The following is a 20520-nucleotide window of genomic DNA, read 5'->3' on the forward strand; positions in this document are numbered from 1 at the left end:
AGGGAACCACATGTTGGCGGTGACTCTTTGTTTGTTTATCACTATAGATCGACCGGTCATATGGATTTCAAAAGTGACAGTACAGGGAGACTGTCGGGAGGAGTGTAACAGGCCAATGGCAGCAGTCATCTTCGGCACGGTGAGCCTGAGTGACGTTGAGTCATAAACTGTAGCACAGCCATGCAAACAAACAGACTCTCACTATGGGACGTTATTAATTAAAAACAACCTCATCTGTTAAACTGAGAGGTTTCTTTCATCCTCATGCTCCATAGAACAACAAATGACCTGTCACCTCACATTTAAGAACCTTTCATCACTGGATTTACATGTTAATGGGGGACATGTCTCTTCCCGATGACTTCCACCTTCGTGTTTTTGCCAAATAAAAACCATTAGCACACTTGAAGCCCTTTTACCACTAAAGCAGATGGAGGACTGGTGTTTTCTCTGCAGTCATATGATGATAAATCGTCTATGTCCTCTCATCTTTGCTGATATGTGATGCATCATGATTTGTTTTTGGTTGTAGCCAAGAAAATGGTGCAGCAAGTCCTTTCAGAAAAATGACATTACCAGGGTCTTATAGCACACTAAACAGGCCAGAACACAACTGTCACCAACAAAGGTCTACTCAGTAATAAGAAGCAATTGTTTCTCCTTTGGTTCTGTTTGAGATGCATGTGGTGCATCCTCCCTACATCATTCTTTGAATAGTCTAAAGCATTTGACTTTGCCACCAGAGATGTGCATACAATCAAAACATTAAACATAGCATGCACAGACACGAGGAAATTATATAAAAAGAAACCCCATCCAACATGCAGTTTAAGAAAGGTGAAGATGTGGTGCATGGGTAAGAGGAAGTGTTAAAAATTCACACATGCCTTAGTTGTGGTCTACCTTCAGAAAGCGTCTCTGAAAGCTGTTGGACTGCTCTCCAGAGAGAAAGCCATGGTCATAGCGGGGATAGACCATCTTGGAAGAGGTGCAGCAAACACAAAAAGAAAGGCAGGACAGAAGGAATGACCATGTGGAGACGGAGAAAGAGTGACGCACATGGAGAGGGTGAAATAAAAAGGGAGAGAATAAAGATCAATGAGTGAGGAAATCAGAAATCCACTTTTAACTGAGAGCGCCCAGAAGCAAGGGAGACAAATTCTGTGATTAAAAACAGAGACGTGAGTTGAGCAGCCTGTAAGGCAAAAGAGGATGCTGAAGAAGAATGGTTTGGCTCCTCTATCCACAGGCAGAGTGACAGATCAGCAGCTTGACAGAGAGCGGGAGCTGCTGGGAGGATAACACAAGAGAAAGATCGCGTGGAGGGACAAACCTTGACGGTGAGAATCTGATTACTGTGCAGACCTGCATATGTGCTGTAATTAGGGGGACCCTGAAGGGAAGAGTGACATGGTAACAGGTGAGCAAATTACCAAACGGACAGTGCCTGAAAAGACATTTAAAACTGAAGATTTAATGTATAGAACAAAACACATCATCTGCAACTGTGTGACCTTTGCTCTTTTTTAAAAACAAAACAAAACACACTCTTTCATTCATACATGGATTTAACTGTGTGTGTTTTCCGCGTTACGTCTTCATCCTACGTTTTGCGGGTGATTTAAGCGGAGATGCCTCGGCTCTTTCCAGCTGACAGACAGTAAGTGTAGTGTTTGTCTGTCAATGAGAGCTGGGCCGAGCCCTGTGCTGCTTCTCTGGTTGAGTTACCTCCAAAAACACATGGAAGGACAGAGACGAGTGCATGAGGGTGGGTAAGGGACAACGCAGAGGGGAGAGAAAGAAGGAGAGATGTGAGCCTCCTCCTCATGAGGTTTCCGTTAACAGGCTGCGGCGAACGCTGGATAGCTGGGGTTTTTCCGACGCCGCAAATGCCCCTCCTCCTCTCGTTGCCTATACACTCTTCTCTGCCTACTGTCACATTCACTAATTCACACTGTTCTCACCATGGAGACCACATACATATATGCTTCTTAAACGTATCAGAAAACAATAGGCCGTCTCACAATGGGCTTCCGCTCTTCCTCATCCTCATCAGACCTCAGGCTGACATTCACCCTCAGAACCTTCACAAACCATGGTCTTTTTGTAGCGGCTCTAGGGGAGGTAAAAGGAGATTTGGCTGGGGATGAAACTCCCATCACGGCTTGTCTTTCAACAATGCCTCGAGGCAAACCTAAATATGCTCTGTATGGATTTGATAGTATGGAGCCTGGGAAAAATGGCTACCAGCTTTCCAGCGTTCAATAAACGTTGAAGATTTTATACTATACATGGGCTTTTGTCACATGTTTTCGGTTGTTGTGTAACATCTGATGGGTGTTTTGATAACCGTGTTATCCTGTGGCACTAAAGATGATGAATTGCCAGGAAGTCACAGGTTGACAGAGATTCATAGCCACTTCCTGTTTTCACATGTATTCTGTTATGCGCTTGTAGAGTTCAAAGGTGAAACAGCGCACAATGTTGAAGATCAAGGCAAAGCGACGGCTGAGCTCTGCGGATGATACATTCAGCCCCCTCTGGTCAATCATCTATCTCCTCAGCCTCAGAGGACCTGTAGCAATTTGATTCATGGCTGTCAAAACACATTCAGAGACCAGCAATTTTTCATTTGCTAAAATCTAAATTTGCCAAATCTATGAAAGCTATCCTTGGGCCAAAGTCCTTTATGACTTCAGTAGTTTTAGGAGCAGCAAGGTTTTGTTTTGAACCAAACCGACGTCTCTAAGTGATACTCGGAGGTTTTGGGGCTGCAAATCAAGCCAAAGAAATCAACGCTGCCAAACCCTGGTCCAAGTGCAATATTTACCATTTGGAAGAACTTTAAAATGCAGAATGCCAAAAGAATTGAATTCTTCTAAATCTTGAAGCAAAGGCATAGAAAGCAACTGGATCATGCCTTGATGGGAATCAGGAATTCCTGTAATGTTTCTGAACCGCATCATTAAGTATTGTTCTGCTGAGCAGTCCTGTCAAATTCACACCCCATTTGTGTTCTGCTATAAAACAATAGCTACTCGGTTTTAGTCCAAGACAATCCAACACACTCTGTTGTGCCAATTCCAAGCTCAGTCTCTCGGGAAGATTTATGACAACACATCTATTTCTAATTATTATTTTAAAGGTCTTTTAATGGATATAGGACACTCAGTGAGTGTGTGTAAACCTGTTTGGAGGAACATCTGTAGTTTTGTACGGTATATTATGTCTGTTTTAAATCATCAATCATCAGCAAATCCAATTCTCTCTTCAATCAATGTGGCTCTACTGTATACCAAATTAAATTAAGTTCACAACCAAGCAAGAAAATAATTTGGTAGACAAACAAATTTGCATAATTTGGACCAATTATTACCATGCAGGGAAGTTTGCATGTTCTACTGGTGTTTGTGTTTATGTGTGGTTTTCTCCACAGTCCAGAGGCATGAGTTAGGTTAATTGGAGAATCATTCACACCTACTGACCGCAGATGTGGACATAAGTGTGAATGATTGATTTTCTCTGTCTGTTGACCCTGTGATAGAATCCATGGTCTATTTTACATCTCACCCAGTGTCAGCGGGTATTGAATACAGTGGTATTGAGGGCGGAACTAATGTTTATTCTTACCTTAATTATTTTGACTGTATTTCTTTGTTTATTATAGCGAAAAAAGAAAAATGCTCACATCCTAAAACGGTGCCACCGGTGTCAGATGTTCGCACAGATCACCTCAGTAGTTCTTCACCAAGAATTTTGATCTTGACGTTACATTTTCAACATAATAAAGCTAGAAAAACAGTCAGGATTTATGGGGTACATGACTTCTTTGAAGGATCCAAGCCATCTACCATGCAAAGCACAGGGGGCTTATTTTTTAAACCGCAGTGAATGAAGCAGGAGATAATTACATAGATCATGGTGGCTGGATTCATATCACATGAAAAGACAACACTGACAACATGGACCAGATGCAGGGTGAAGTTAGCCTGTGATGTTAAAAAAATAGTTTGGTGGGGAAGAGATGGCAGTTTTGGCACGGCCCCAACGTTTGGGTTTTGATGGTGAGGGTTTAAGTATTTCCATCGTTCTTTAATATCATCATTTCTCATCTCTGGCTTTGGAGATGTGGGCAACTCAAACCTCATCACAAGAGCAGGACTATGTTGTTGGTGCAGTTGCTGGGGAAGTCATTCAGCCGTTCCTTCAGGATAAACACACTGCACATTTGAATGAGTGAAAAACCGGCCGCAAGTGCTAAAGGGTAATTTGCACAGACTATAACCTGTGTTTGATCATGTTCGTCCACCCACATCCATCAGCACAGTAATAAGCAAAGGATGAGTCCATTTCAGATTTCACAAAACGTTTCAAAACATTGTAATGTCTGTCTTCCTGGAAAAATGTCTTCATATTGGATTAGATGCTCTGTTACTTTGTCCTGGCTTGCACTGAATCTCACGATCTGTCGTTTCAATGGGAAATTGGCAAACAGCTTAATGTGTCGACATGTGTTTCCTCTGCCTGAAGTCACTTATCTTAATTAATGTCATTAATTGATGATTTTATTGTCACGTCTGTGCATTATTCAGCCCTTGCTTTTACAAAACTGAATATAACAATGCCGCTGATTGCTGCATTCACACTTGCCTACAAGCTTTTACAGCAACAGCATCAAACATACAAGAGACAGTGAATAATTCTCTCCAGGCAGGCCCTTTACCAGTGGCCCAGAGGAGCAGTTATTTAATCAAATTATTTAAAAAAATCTGTCTAAACGAGATACAGAAAAACAGTTTTTCTGTATGTCTAGACTATTGTTACAGTGTCTTTGTGGGTCTTAGCTAGAAAAGAAAGAAAAGAAAAAAGAAAAAGAAAATCAAAGATACAGCTGCAGCTCATCCTGACTGCTGCTGCCACAGTCGTCACTGACACCAAGAAAAGTGGAGCACATTACATTGGTCTTTAAATCACTGCACTGGTTTCCTGTGTGTGTCAAAGGACACTCTACTGTCTATAAAAGTCTGTATGTTCATGGGCCTTAATATATCTCTGATGTGCTTTTGCTCTGGGAAGCAGCTAAACCTTTCAGGTCATTTGGGAAAGGTTTACTTTGATTCAACAATGGAAACTTCCTAAATGGCCATGGTCTGCAACATATGTCAGCTCATTTTAAAAACACCTAAAACACAGTTGTGAACAGTGTCAGCAATGTCTCATCAACCCCACTACCCATTTGTGTCTATATATTATCCTCAATTCAATTCAGTTGCCTTGTTAATATTGTCTTTTAAATGCTGGCTTCTTCTTTAAATGAGTCTATTCCTAATGTCTTCACCATTGGAGCATTTACCTTTTAGTTTAAATAAACTTCCTTTATTGATCTGTTGTACACACGCATGTTAAATATTTAAATGTTCTGTTTGGATGTTTACCTCCTTTTTTTTAATCTTATCACGTCCGCGATAAGAGGCGGCTAAATGATAGATAAGTTATACCGAGAGTTATTCTGTCAACACAGGATGTAAAGACACTGAAAAAACTTCTCAACATGTTTTTTCGTGTTGAGAAATGGTGAAAATGTAAGGAGAGGAGCTTGAGAAAGAGGGGTAGAAGTGGAAGGAAAGTTGGAGTCAAAGCAAAGGGAAACATACTGCATCTTCAAAGCATCTCATTTAACCTTTCCAGACAAAGACGGCATATAGGACTTACCCGTGGCCCAATGTCTCCTTGGTCACCCTGAGAGAAAAAGAAGTAAAAATTGTCAGCACTTATTAGCTCTGTATATTCACACAAGAAGAGTCATGTAACATAAAACTGCTACTGTAGAACCAATGTGTCAGACAGACTTAAAAACTAATACTTGTGTATATGGAAAGGAAGCAGCTAAAAGGTCATCTGTCCTCAAACCAGCTCAGGATGTTGACATTTACTGTGTAAATCATCTGATAGGCCACAATTGGAATCATCTGCCGGGATGTGATTGGTTTAGTGAAAGCGGGAGCGCACGTGCTGGGGATTGTTGCGTCTCTGATGAGGATTTGGAGTTCCCGTTCTCATCACAGCCCTGTAACATGATTACATGAAGGGAGCCAATTTTCCAAACCTCAGCATCATTCGTCATTTGCGATCCTCGCTCATCAGCCTGAGTCCTGCTCTGACAGATGCTGTTTACTGCAGTTGTATTGTTCTTGTGGTCGTGCTTATCTGGACGTGTTTCGCACGAGTGCATTATCGTCCACATGCGCACACACACACACAGACACGTGAAGTTTCTCATCACTGTGAGCACAAATGATCCTATGCACAGATCTGCGGGAGCTTTGCCAGCTCTTGTAGCTCGTTCGGTCGCTTCCATCCTTGGCTGGGCGGAGGTTCAGAGAGCGGGAAAACATCTGGCTATCATTGAGTCCTGCCTGTAAACCTGTTTAGTGCCTTGACGTGAGAATGTGTGGAGACATATGAGCTCCTACATAACTACATGTAATCTATGGCTCGTTTGATGGGCCTGCAGTGAAAACGTGAATGTGGGAGGGCGATGGAGAGAACACCTGTGTGGTTCTGTGTGTGTGTGCCCTCTATCTAAATCCCCGTGCTTGTGAGACCACATCCATACAGACCGCTGACTTGTCTTGCATAGTTAGTGAAATAAGCATAAGCATACCTTTTCTCCCTTGGGTCCGGCTGGTCCCTGTGGAAGGAGAGGAGAAAATCGGAAGCAGTTGGTCAAGATAAATCACTTATCGCATGAGCACAATAGTTCAATAAATCATCATCGGGCACCCAGCAGGGAGTATGTGACCAAACAGAAGGGAAAAGGCTGTAATACCACTTAATGCAGCCATGCCATTGAGACTGCTCAATCAAAATTCACTTTTCTGAGCGTATCTCCCAATAAGTGCATATGGCATGAGCCCGCAATGGAAATCTCTTTCAATATTTCTCTTTTAGAGATAAAAACTTGAACTGATAGGGCGAGTTTCCTTTGTTTCTCCACTAATCTCCCTCTCAGGTGGACTAAAAACATGGGGCCTCAAAACAGGCCTCTGCACCTAATTAACATTGGATCGCTGGACATTGTCTCATGGACATCACGCCTGCAGGTGAGCTAATTCCTGCCAGTGTGGGTTCAATGTGCCCTCATACATCTCTGCATCGACTTGTTTCACTCTGTCCACTGCTGACGAGTGGCAAATGGACGGCAACTGTGGCCCACTGTGACTGTGACAGAGAGACAGAGGGAGAAAACAGTGTGGAAACCATCTCCGATCTCAGCCACAGAGCCTCTAAAAGTGAAAAGAGTGGGCAGATCTTACCTCTTACAGCCTTCCTGTCAGTCATTCCTTCAGGTCTCATTACGCCCATTAATTCACTGCAGTTCATACACTCATCGTTCCCCTGTCTCTAAGAGCGACATGGTATTTGCCTTTCAGTCTCCCTCTCTAGTTCATTCCCGTTTCTGTCAAACAGTTGCTCCACTGTGCTCTCGAGTATAATAAAACAATAACAAATAGAAAACCCCTGTTTTTATCTCCCCCCCAACATCCCCTGAGCACTTGGGCGACTGAAAACCTGCAGTGTTTTTTTTACTGCACACTCTTGATAATTGAGAGAATCCTCTTAAAGGACTGACCCAGCTTGACGTCTACTTAAGCAGGAAACAACAGGTCTAATGGTGTTTGGAAAGAAGCTAGTCAAACAGCTCTCATTATGCTGTGAGGAGTTTACATTTCAGCAGATGACTCGCCGCTCTCTCATCAGGAAAAGACACAGGCTTAAGGAGAGGGTGAGGGTGCGATAATGGCTTTTTAAAGAGCCTCTGTTGAAGCTTATAAACTCTATTCTCACTGGTGTGTAACCCATTCGCTCTGCTTGCTGCTTTCCATGCTACACCTGGGTGTGTGTGGGGGCGGGGTTTCAGGGGAAAGTTGATGGATGGGACTCAGAGGTGAAGTGTAAGGGGATTTCAGCGCTCTGCTCAGTTGAACCATGACTCCGTAATGGCCTTGAGCCCTGGGTTGGGTGGGAGATCATTTTCTGGAGCATTTTTTTTACTGTACTACTTAAAGCAGTGTTTTTCAACCACTGTGCCAAGGTATAGCAAACTGTCGCCTCTTTTACAAGCCAAAGAACTGCACAGTTTCCCCTCATAGACAATCCCCGAGTTGTTTGAGTGTGATTAGAAAGACAACAGGCGTGTGAGGGGTACCTGGCTTCCTTTAGGACCCGGTAAACCCTGAGAGCAGAGAAACAGAATTAAAATCAAATTAGAATCCGTAACTTAAAGCATGTTTTACACAAGTGTGGATGGGAATACTTACTGGTTTTCCATCCAAGCCCAGAGGACCCTGTCAGAGAAGAGAAATACATTTTAGGCAGATAAGGAGAAATTATGAAAAGAAAAAAAAAGAGGAAAAGTTAGGAGCCATGCAAACACAAAATCATGGATAGAATTTACGGGGAACATTTGCCAAGAAACATGAGGAGTCTAATACATGTCTACATAAGTCTTAGAAAGACATGTACATGAACATATCTGCAAACGTTTCCCTTAATGACTGGCTTCAAAACATCAGAATAAACAACATAATGAAGACATTGTTTCCTTTAATTTAATCCTTCTGAAAAAGATCCCAAACTATCACAAAGCAGCTGTTATTTTTGTGTAATGCATATCTGTCTCTTGTCTCTTTTATCTCTTAGGAGACAATGTAAGTGATCTTGGGTTGGCAAAAAGTGAAGTGGTTAGGAGTTAAGTGGAAAACAAATCTACTCTAAGAGAAAGGCTTACAACAGAGTAGAAGCAGATGCAATTACTGGAAAAGTGAAGAAGATAAAAGATAAAAGGTAGAAAATGGAAAACTGTCCTGCCCCATTTAACTGTAAATCTCTGTGTATGTGTGTGTACATTTTGTTTTTACATTTAAGTTAAGGGTTAGACTTCATTGAATTGTGATAGTTCAGGGCATGGGGCTAGGGAATGCATTGTCTCTATGAGTGTTCTCACTAAGTTAGCTGTACAAACATGTGTGTGTGTGTGTGTGTGTTCCCAGCTGGTTGTCGTTTATAATCGTTTTCAGATTCTCAGCTCGGTGTCCGACACGATAGGCTGTGGGTGGATTTAGTCCAGCTGTATTAATCTGCCACACAACCTTTTGTGTTGATGAGACAATCCAACAGGCAGTTACGCGTGTAAAAGGACCCAATCCAGCTCAGCCGTGCGCTGAAACAGCAGTGGAGCTTTGACACTTTGTTTCCCTCTAGGAAAACCGCCGATCAGTCACTGAACTTCCCCCGAGGAGTGACACTCAGCTCAAAGGCTCAAACCTTCAGATCTTAAACATTAAAGAGCGGCTCCTTCTTGGATCAAACTTTTCCAAAAACACTTAAATGTGATGTATGTGGTGAAGGCTAATGGTGACTCCCTTCCTAATGGCCACACTCCGTGTTACGTTAACAGTTTTCACAGAGTCCCTTTGCTCAGCCCTTCCACTCCCGGCGGCTCTGCAGACTGGAAGCCAACATTTACACTCGTCGTCTCTGGCCTTGGATGGCTTACATAACATACTGTAAGCTTTTCTCTTCTCCAGCTCCCTGTTTTTACCAGACCCATGGGTAGAATAAGTGTCCTGGGGTCCTGTGGTGACAACCTACCACAGTGTCATCACTGCCTTCTTTGTTGGACGAACAGTAGGCACATACGGATGAAAGGAAGCGGAGAAAACGAAGACAGGGAGCTGCTTTCATTTAGAGTGCATGTGACCGATTACTTAAGTCCAATAACAGGCCAGCATGACTATAAACTCTCATCACAAACTGCAGCGTTCAGTCTGTATGAAAGAGATTTGTAAAAATAAAGACAAAAGGCCCTTTGAGGCCCTTGATGTCTTTTTGATTAAGAGCCTCTTGTGAAACTGGCAGTCGGTGGCTGAGACCAGACGGACAAATGACTGGGACAAATCGGACGGCAATAATTTCACCACGAAAGTCTAAAGCTGAGACAAGTGTTGAGATTAATGCTCTATATTTCTTTCACTGGATGCTAGAACATACTTGACAGGTGGTAGTTTCACCACTCTATTAAATGCAGCACATTGTATCCATGGAGTAATGTATGCACATACGGTACGAGGCTCAGAATAAGCCCCAGTGAAATATCCTCGCCATGTTACTGGATGTATGCGCTGCTATACAGTGGATATGCATCTGGGAACATTTATCAGGGCCTGGATCCTTCCTGACTCATCAGGATGAGTCGACAAGGTGAACATGGTGGGGTCAGTGGCTGCTGCCGAGTCTTAAATGGAGCAAAAAAAGACTGATTCATGGCTGCTAACAAGGCGCACAGTGGCCTGTGAACTGTAGGAACCACTACTGAGTGTGTCTGTGTCTGTGTGTGTGTGTGTGCGCATGTGTTTATGTTACCTCTCCTACACTTGTCAGGACCAGAAGCAGGGCTGAACAATTTGGGGGAAATATAAATTTCTGACGCTATTTGATGCAATTTCCGTTCACCACACACATCAACCTTAAAAACGACTCTGTATTCTATTGAAAATACAAGACGTTAAAGATAGGTTTTTTTTCTAATAGTGTTTTGATTTGGAAATGATCGATTGTTCAGCCCTGAACGAGAATACATAATATAAAACTGACTCCATGTTGACAGAACTCACTTGCTGGTATCCAATATGGAATAAACCAGGTCCCAGAAAAACTTTGGTTACCTGGAGCAATAAGTCAATATCAAGGCAGTCCAGGAAGTTCTATTAAGGTTAATAAGTTGCATTAAATGATATGAGCCTTAAATCAGCAACAGCGGAAACTTTCACTGAAACCAGGGGCAAAATGGGCCAGTGGGGTTGATATGAACAAATATGTATTTAAATAAACGACAGATTTTGATGTGTGGCCGTAACTATATTCTGGTAGTTTCTTTCATTTTGAAACAAAATAAAAATAAATAAAAAATACAATCTCTGCATCTCATACCAGAAACTAATGATGGAAGGAAAGAAATGTGGAGATTAATGTTAAGAAAATGTGAGGAAACAGGGCTGAGATTCCCACCTCAAGTAAGTGTGAGGGTGTGTGTGTGTGTGTGTATTTAGTGTATAACACTAAAAAAAGAGGATGTGACTCAGAATTCCCACCAATTAGATGGGGTTTAAACATATTTTTTGGAAAATAACTTGTCCTGCAGGAGGGCATATGTCTCTGTCTGGGTTCATGTATGTGTGAGTATGTGCATGCTGACACAAGTGTGTGTGTGTGTGTGTGTGTGTGTCTCTTAATCTGGGGTGAGACGCGCCTTCATTGTTTTTATTGTGTTCCCTATGGTGCAAACTGGTAATTATCCTGCAGGCTGTAACTGTTGAGGATGTAAGTCTTGTGTCTGCAAGTTAAGGCAGACGTCTCAGCTCGATGCAGACATTCGGCTGAATATGCACAATTATGGGATGTCAAAATGGAGCAGGCAACGATTGTGGCTGCTCTTTTAGGAAGCCTTGCCTCTTTCATGGGTCTACTTTCCGTCCATTTCCTCTCTTTCAGTGATCCATAACACTCTTTTGAATTGGATTCACTACCTATTTTCCCGTTGCCACGGGGACAAACGTCTACCCCATGTCAGCACTACACAAGTAGTGATACATCACTTTTTGGAAAAAAACACAGCGGCTGCATCGGCAGAACCAGAGAGCAGAATAAAGCATACCAGAGTACAGTGTGATTTGGGACAGAAAATTACTGACATGTTGTTTGGTGACTGTCTGGCTTTAATCTGTGCTCAGCAGCCTGGAAGGCTGAACAATGGTGGGCATGGTCTGTCGCAGACTGGCACTCTCGTATAAACACGCTAGTGGCTGGGCACGCTGGAGATGCATATGAATGAGAACCAACTGGTGTGTGTGGGTGTTTGTTTACCCCGGTGCACTTTTCTGTCAGTCCGTCTGACTGTGATTGTTTGACAGTGGGAAGGTTCTTTTCTGAAACCGAAACCCCTTACCGGTGATTTATGAGAGGAAGAGGTTACATGAGGAGAGAAAACATACATCAGTGTGCACACACACACACACACACACACACACACGAGTGTTGTGCTTCGAATGCTAACAAACCATGTCATTAACACGTGTTACCATATAAGTGGTGTTTCTGTTGAAGGGGGCTGCTGCATGTATTAGTCTGATGAGACGTTTGTGCCACACACAGTCAAAGAGATGGACACGAACTGTTGGAAAGAGTTCATACATACCTGCACACAGATACACAAAAAACAATGTGCTGACTTTATAAAGTGTGTGTTATTAATCCACTGTTGTTTCACTGTACCGTCATACATGCAGATTCCCATGTCAACATAAAAGTACATATGCATCTCACACTAAACGCTTACACAAAACAGAGCCCTGTTGTCTAATTTCTGAAATTATAGTACTATTAAGATTGATTTATTCATGCTAACTAGACAAAGAGGGATTACCTAGATTATCTAGCTTTAAAGATGAAAAAGAAAAGAAGACATCATTGTATTGCACAGATGTTGTGCAGTTTAACAGCCTTTGGCATGTCTATGAATAGAGTGACAAAGTCACAAGCAAACAAATGCAAATATGGACGGACTTCTCTGTGCACTCCACCTGTGTGTAATTAGCAGCAGGCATTTCCCGTTAGGAGGCCTGTGCTGTGCCAGGCAGACTGGGAATCTGACTGGGAGAGAGCCCCATGGGGAATGAACTTCCCAAAAATTCCCGATAAGACAGAACAACACACATCAACACGGCCATTACGATGCCATGGAACACAACACCGGGACGCTACTGTGGGTTGCAAAGATGCCCGCAGACAGCACTTAACCAGGGATGGAGGACCTCACAGTTACATGTAACACATGCACACACACACACACACACACACACACACAGATGTAGATGCTCAGCTGCTCATTCAGCCTGAACTCTATAGGGGAATACGGAAATGTCTGTGTGTGTATCACCTGATGAGTCCCTAACAAATGAGCTTTTTTAAAAAAAGCATAAATACACTCAGCCACTAGAGGCCACTGTATCTCTTGATAACACCAGCACAGGCTCTCAGAACAGTAGTTATTCAGACTATTGAACACAATTCAAAAGCTTGTGATTTGTGGATGTATGTTTAACATTACCATGGTGGTTTGCGCTCACTGATGATATCTGAACAGGGTTGCACCTGAATGTTTATTGCTTTTCATGTCTCATTTTCTTATGTGCGCCATATGTTCCATTTCACCATTTTCTGCCCCAAGTCAGTAGGTTGTCATATTTCAAACTGCCAAGGGGGGAATAAAAACACCTTGATACTCATGTTCCCACTGTAGACAGTCTCTCCCTGTTTGTCTTTGAATACAGTAATGGGGCAGGTTACATTACTGATGAAGAACAAGTGTTGTGGGTCGCTGAAAGAGGCAAGAAAGCAGGCAGTGATTTGATTAAAGGAAAAAAAGAGAGAGAAGAAAAAAGCACGTCCAATGAATCGGTGAGAAAAGTTTGAAAAAAAGAATGAAGGGAGAATAGGATCATGATTGGGTGAATTGTAGAGTGACAGGATAAATAACAAATCAAATTTACCGGGTATCCATCCCGTCCAACCTTGCCCTGGTGAGGTTAGAGATTGAAGCATGAAGCAGTGAGACAGGTTAGAACAGAAACCAACAGATTTACATAAATGCTGCATTTAAATCACGTGGCTGGGTCATCATGTGACCATATACACTTTAATCTACTCTAGGAGATGATAATGATGTTACGGACAGTAGACATTTTAAAGAATTAACCTTTGACAGTTAAAAGTTACTTGAGCCTTATCTCCATTTTGTCTTTTTACAAAAAAAGACATTGATCTTGGGGAATCTTGACAACTTCCTGCAAAGGTAACTGACTGTACTGACAGATTTTAAATTTGCAGAGTAGCGAGTGACTTGTTCCGACACATTCTCATTTACTTTATGGGTTGTAGGGTTTTGGACATGTCCAGGAAAGAAGAAATGATGCATTATTTCATGGATTTTTAGTGTAAAACAGCTGCACAGGCAGTTTCGTTCCATAAAACACAATGTCGGCCGGACACACAGTTTGATTCGGATGTTTCCAAAAAGTGTTCCAGTGTGTTTCAGTTCTGCCTCTGTGTAGCTGATCTTTGCCATGTGTGGACAAAAATCTAATGCAAAATCTAAATCACAATACACGGGAAGCTCATAGCTATTCCAATTACAACAATGTGAATTATGAACCTGAAGGCAACAGCTGTCTCCACATAATTTGTATATGTGTGTGTGTGTGTGTGTGTGTGTGTGTTTTATCTGCTGTGTTTGTGTCAAGATGAGTTATAGTCTCAGAGAGGTGAATAACATGCTACTAACATGTTAGAAATCCCTGACCATCACCATGACACACACACGCACAGATACAGACACACACGCACACACACGCTCTTCCTTTGGTGGTCCATTTATTGCTTCGTGTTCTGTGGACGCACATGTCTGAATGAGTCTGTGACATTTTGTGTATCTGTGTTTTAATGCTGTGAGAGTCAAGATTGAACATTCGCTGTGTGTGTGTGTTTGTTTACATGTTTGTTGTCAAAGGAAAGGAGCTGTGACTGCTTTGCGTCCACTATTCGATTTTAGTTCATTTGGATACTACCTGGATGAGACGGAACTGTACTTACGGGCGGTCCTGCAACAGAAGAAGAGAAATGAGACGTTAGAGAATAAACTGTGTACATCTCCGCTGACACATGAAACAAAGCATGTGCGAGTTACGGTAACCTCTGGTTTGTACGGCAATCAATTCCTCGGAAAAGTGGTGTGCAACGAAAAACTGCACATGCAATGCGGTTTGTTAGATGATGACTGTAATTAACCACCTAAATATGTTACAGAACAAGCTCATTAGAGCCGCTGCCAATTGAGTTTGTGGTCAACATGTTATGATAAACAGGCCTCTGTATAATGGGCCCATGTCTTGCATTAGGATATACAGTAAAGTCACGTCATGACTTTTGTTTCTGCAGATATGAGTGTATTAGATGAAGGACAGACAGGGAGTGAAAAGGTCGGGTGTGTTGGCAAACTGTGCCCTTTCAAAAAAAAGCTGTCTCAGAGGTTTCTCTGAGGCAGTCTTTCAGATCTGATTGAAATCCTCTGATGTTGAGCCTCGACAGCAAAAAGTACATTCTGCTTCTCATACTTTGCCTAACCAAAAACAACAGTCATGATCAAAGGACTCTCCTCATTCTTAGCGGTCTTGGTTTTAATGGAATATTCTTATTTTAAAAAAGTTCTCTTGAATATGCAAAGCCAAAGGCAATAATAGTGAAATCGCTATTAATCTTTTATTGTTTTATTTCTATTTTTTTTATTAATGATTGGTTTGTATTTTTCTGGTCCAAATTTTAAACCTATCATGATGCTAATTTATATGATTGTTTGTATCTAAATCTAGCCCTGTAGCACAGAGAGTGGAGTGATGCCACCACCGCAGTTCTGGTCCGGCACAACTCATCAGCATGAATGCAGTACTAAACATCTACATAAACTTAACAAGATTGAAAGCAGACTCCCTGGAGGCGAATGTGGGATATTTGTGGAGGTTTGTTTGTTTCTATTCAAAGACACAGAAAATCCTCCACCACTGAAGTCAAAGTAAAAAGCATTTCTTGGACAACGGGGAGGGGGAGGGGGAGGGGGAGGGGGGGAGAGGGATGAAAAAGGGAAGGTGCTTGGGGTGAGAAGGTGTAAGGGAAAGGAGAGCAGAGGGGTGCTGGGCTTTATGAGGCATGGAGACCAAGTCAATCAACTTTAGCTGTGTCTAGACACTGTGGGAGACCCATGAGCCAGACTTCAGGCAAACAAACTGGCAGAGGGAGCAGTTTTGACCATTGAACTTGAGACAGGTGTGTTTGTGAAGACTAATGACAAAAAAAAAGATGGAAGTGGAAGGAACGGCTGAAGTAAACAGAAGAGAAAAGGAGAACATGTAAAAGAGGTAAAAGAACAGCGAGAGTAGACACAGTTTCACGAGTGAAAGCTGATCTTAAGATCCTGAAAAACTCTGTTTGCTGTTTTGTTGTAATTCAGGGTTCGTGTTTCTGTTTTTCATCCCCACTCTCAAGAGTTGTTTCTTTTCAAAAAGAACAATGAAAATCTCTTGCTCTTGTCGGACGCTGTCCCAGAGTCATTAACTAGCTGGAGGAGGATGAAACGGTCCTTCTCTCTCTATGTGCCACCTTCCCCCACAATACAACACGAAGATGTAAAACTAAACAACAAGCGGGAGAACCTGAACAGAACCATGTTAGTCGGGATCTCCTGCCAATGATTGCGTGAGCTAGACTGTGATGTAAACAGTCAGCTTTCCCTTAATGAGAATTCCCCTTCACTAAACACCAAGAGCAGGAGAAACATTGATTTACTGATGATCACCTGAGTGCAGAGGGACTTCCAGAATTCCATAATTTATGTTATAACAGAGGTAATTCGATAGTAAGGAGGCTACGGGTAAAGTGTGGTGAGATTGTATGTCTTGAAAACGCCCAAATTATACACCATGGTTGCAATGGGTCAATCCCACAAACACTGTCATGCTTCTGTAAATACTGACTATAGTGTAGCAGATGCAGTTTGAGTAACGTTTGCTAAAATTACTTGATTTAATTGCCGATCTCTCTTTTTCCGAATGGAAGCATACATTTTGGAACCTTAAATAAGGTTTTCCATCCTCAGCAGGAACAAATAGACTTTGAGTGCCACAAAAACCTGGGAAAGCTGGAAGGTCATTGTTTTTGTGTTTTTCTTTCCGTATGAGTTGTTGACATTAAGACATATATAAAATATCTTTAGCCAAAAAAAACAGTGTAAATGCCACACTTCAAATAAAACAAAGTAAATGGTCGTGCTAAAAACTGAGTGGAACAATAAAACGTACTGGTGAGCCGTCACTTAGTCAACATTTTAACAGATTTTCTACAACACTGAATCACAACCAGACAGGAAATGTACCCATCTGACACACATCCTGCAAAACAACTACAGTCCTGCAGGTTTTATGTCTGAGTGGAAAAAATAAAAAAATCAGGATGATTCAAACTTTGTAGAACAATTTGTTCTATTTGTCTTTACAAAACTTTGTGTTACTGATTCATACTTTTGTCCCTGCACTGTTTTGGTTCTATGATGTGATGTGTGTGTGGAAAGAAAAAGCAGCACAATGATGGCAAGTAGTGATGTTGGCAAGGTTGAATCTTATTAGGCCCGTTCTATAGCAGCTGCTACTGCTCAGTGAGAGCGACCGACATCTGGGCAAAGTTAGTGCAACCACATGGCCAGAGTAAGTGCTGCTGCAAATAGGGAGGGACAGGGAGAAGGGCCAACTGCAGCCCATTATCTGCTGGCTTGACTCATGGGTCACTGCTTTTACCAACCGTCGAGCCCATCTAGTCACCCAGAAAAAAAAGGAAGGGTGTGGGAGAGTGAGAGGGGGATGAAGGAGGGTGTTTTCCAGGAAACTCAAGAAAAGGAGAAATCAACAAACAAAGCAGGTGTCGAGTGTCACTTACCAGGTTCCCCTCGTCTTCCCATTCTTCCACGCTTTCCTGGAGGCCCTGTGAAAAAACACAGACAGAGCAATAAATCCCTCAAAGCAGCACTGCAGGGATGAGCAGAGAACGACCGCGCATCACTTGCTGTATCGCTGGTGGTCATGTGTTGCCTGGCGTTACCTCTGTGTGCATTGGAACATTAGGAAAATATCTACGCAATGAATGATGTAAGCGCCCATTCAAATGAGACAAAATAACAAAGGTCCCGTCGCGCTGGGATCCAAAAGTACTAAATGATTTTATGTCAGACTGAACATCCAGGACCGTCAGCCATGTTACTAGTCTGGCTGAATATCACATTCATCAGACCCTGTCATCACTGCCTGGGCACCATCCAACCACCTTCCTCTGACCCTGCAGTGATGCAGCTGGTACCACCACATTTCCCATAAAGAAGCGTTGAGCCGCTGATGGAGAAAGAGAGATTTGAGAACAACAAAAACTACCTGCACCCTGACAACTGTTTCACCTCAATGTCAGAAGCACTGTGGAGTAACAGACCTGGAAATGTAATATATTATAAATGGCATGATTATGTCCTGCTAACAGAAAGGCAGATGACACAGAAAACCTCCTTGACAGACGTTTTCCAGCTACACATCACAACATCTGTATCACTGTATGTTTCATTAACGCTAAACAGGAAAAAAAAAATCCCAGTTTGATTGTTGGCCTCTGGGTAAAATCAAGACCCATCGTTTCAACAGTTAACCAGAATTTGGCTTACCATCACACAGTTTGCCGTGTGTCAGTGTTCGATGACACCTTCCACTCACACTCAGCCTTGCTCTCATCGGGAAACAGGAACCATGCTAGGGTGCTGTTCCTGATTCTAAGTGGCTGTGGCTGCTGGCATGTTTTCCCGATTGTCATTATTGGAGTTATTGTAGTGAGCTAATCACTTCCTGACTCTGCCAACCTTTCAAAGTGAGCCCAGTTGTGCACCTCCACCTCCGCCTCATGTCTACCTCTGCCACTTTCATCCTTCCCTGCCCCTCTTTGTGCAACCGCAATAATCCATTACTGCCTCTGAAAATGAGGCATAAAAAAAACACTAACATTTATTTGGTCCAGTGGACTTTCCTTTGGCAAATATAATTAACAATTCACACATGTCATAATGCAGAATGAGTCCAGCGGTGCACCTACTGACTCCACTTAACGTTGCTGTTTCAACAGTTTACAACCTTCAAACCTCATACAGTAACACACACTCTGCCAGCTACAGCATTTAAATCAGTCTCCATATTCTACAGTGGGCTCTGCTGCCGTTGCTTTAGCCCTCACAGCCATAAACAGCACCACGGAGCTGTTCTCTCTGGGGTCAAGGTCTCTGCAACGGCAATGACAGCAGGCCAGAGAATTTCCCCATAAGGGGAGGCAGATGGGGAGGACAAGTAGACGGAGAGAAATATGTAAGAGAGTGGCCGGAATGAAAGGGAAAAAAAAGAGAGTTGTGTAGAAAAATGTAACATGCAGGGCAGAGAGGGAGATATACTGCAATATTTATTTATTAGTTGACAGGAACAGTGCACTGCTGTAAGCTAATTTACTGTCCATCTGTAGTCCCTGTAGTAAAAATGCCAGGAGGGTCCAAGTGGACAGATGACAGAGGTACACAAACAGATTAATGTCATCATTAAGCATGGATGGACGCATGATTTCACAATCCAATAAAAATCCTTGTACAACACAATCGCTGGACATTTTGAAGTGCCTCCTCAAGTGCCTCAGTCGTCTCATGCACGAGCGGGCGTCAGAGAGACTGAAACGTGGACATGCGATTGCTCCTGCGTGGTCAGGGCCGAGGTGGGAAATGACAAGCTGGATTGACAAAAGGAAGTGATGGGGAAAACAGCTGCGCAGGGGAACTCACGTGTGGAGGTTTAGTTTAGATTTCTATTCCAGGAGAGAGCAGTGCTAAGACGCAGACCAACAAACAAACACTCAGACATACGTATGAGGCGACTGAGGTGCCAGTCTTGACTTCCTGTGTCGTCGTGACATACCAGGGTCTGAAAATACCCCACTGACACTCCAAAATAGAAATGTTAGAGGCAGTCTTATGACACTGAAATGCACTGTATCAATATCTGACTTGTCCCCCACCCCCCCTCTAGATTTTCTCTAGAGATCAAATATTATCGTCATTGGCCCCACGACTCAAAGACAGAACACGACATTTCTCTAAATAATCGGTTGGTAATACAATGTAAAGCAGATGGGGAGATAGAAAAGGAGCAGACAGAAGGGTTGAAGGAAAGAAGAAAGGTCATATAGCAGATGCAAAAAGTAAAGAAGGGGTGGGGGGGGGGGGGGTGGATAATGCTCATGTCCTTCACTGTTACAGGTGTTGAAAAACCCTGAGGAAAGAAGGATGGACCTGCACACATGTCAGACAGGAAAGAAAACTACATCCCGTACATAGATCTCTCTGCAGGACATGGACAACGCTGGACACATGCACTGAACTGCATGTGAACTGTAGATAATGTGTGTACATATTCTCCTGAAAAGCTCTAACTTTACATGGGACAATAGACAGACCCAAGACTGATGTGAGGTCACGTACCAAGCCTCCCATTAGGACTGTAAGTGTGTTTGCACGTGTGTGTGTGTGTGTGTGGGTGAGGCCTCGGTCATACTTACTGTATCCGCGTGTCCGCAGAGGTCTGTTATGGAGTGTGTGATGAAAATGTCCACGTCCCTAGTAGTGCACGGTGGACCCTACACTCATGACTGAATGTGCCGACTGTGTATGCTCCCTGTAGAACAACACGAGGAGGTCTTTCGGGCTCCACACGGATACTGAATCTCATATTAAAATGAAGCCATGTGCACAAATGCAGAAATGTGTAGCGGCCTTGAGTGGACATGGAA

The 20520-nt window shown here is 42.8% G+C and overlaps 1 protein-coding gene across 1 annotated transcript in view; it reads right to left on the reverse strand.

Annotated features, from left to right (window-relative positions):
- col23a1a (collagen type XXIII alpha 1 chain a) overlaps positions 1–20520 on the reverse strand; it is a 116559-nt gene that overhangs the window by 12523 nt on the left and 83516 nt on the right. Inside the window, exons 3-10 of the mRNA XM_058649525.1 lie at positions 17599–17643; positions 14710–14717; positions 13611–13637; positions 8322–8348; positions 8210–8236; positions 6665–6691; positions 5713–5739; positions 904–978 (exon numbers count right to left, since the gene is read on the reverse strand). Coding sequence (XP_058505508.1) covers positions 904–978; positions 5713–5739; positions 6665–6691; positions 8210–8236; positions 8322–8348; positions 13611–13637; positions 14710–14717; positions 17599–17643 — 263 coding nt within the window. The remainder of the gene's footprint in view (positions 1–903; positions 979–5712; positions 5740–6664; positions 6692–8209; positions 8237–8321; positions 8349–13610; positions 13638–14709; positions 14718–17598; positions 17644–20520) is intronic.

This window comes from Solea solea, chromosome 14 (assembly GCF_958295425.1).
Source record: "Solea solea chromosome 14, fSolSol10.1, whole genome shotgun sequence".
NCBI lineage: Eukaryota > Metazoa > Chordata > Actinopteri > Pleuronectiformes > Soleidae > Solea > Solea solea.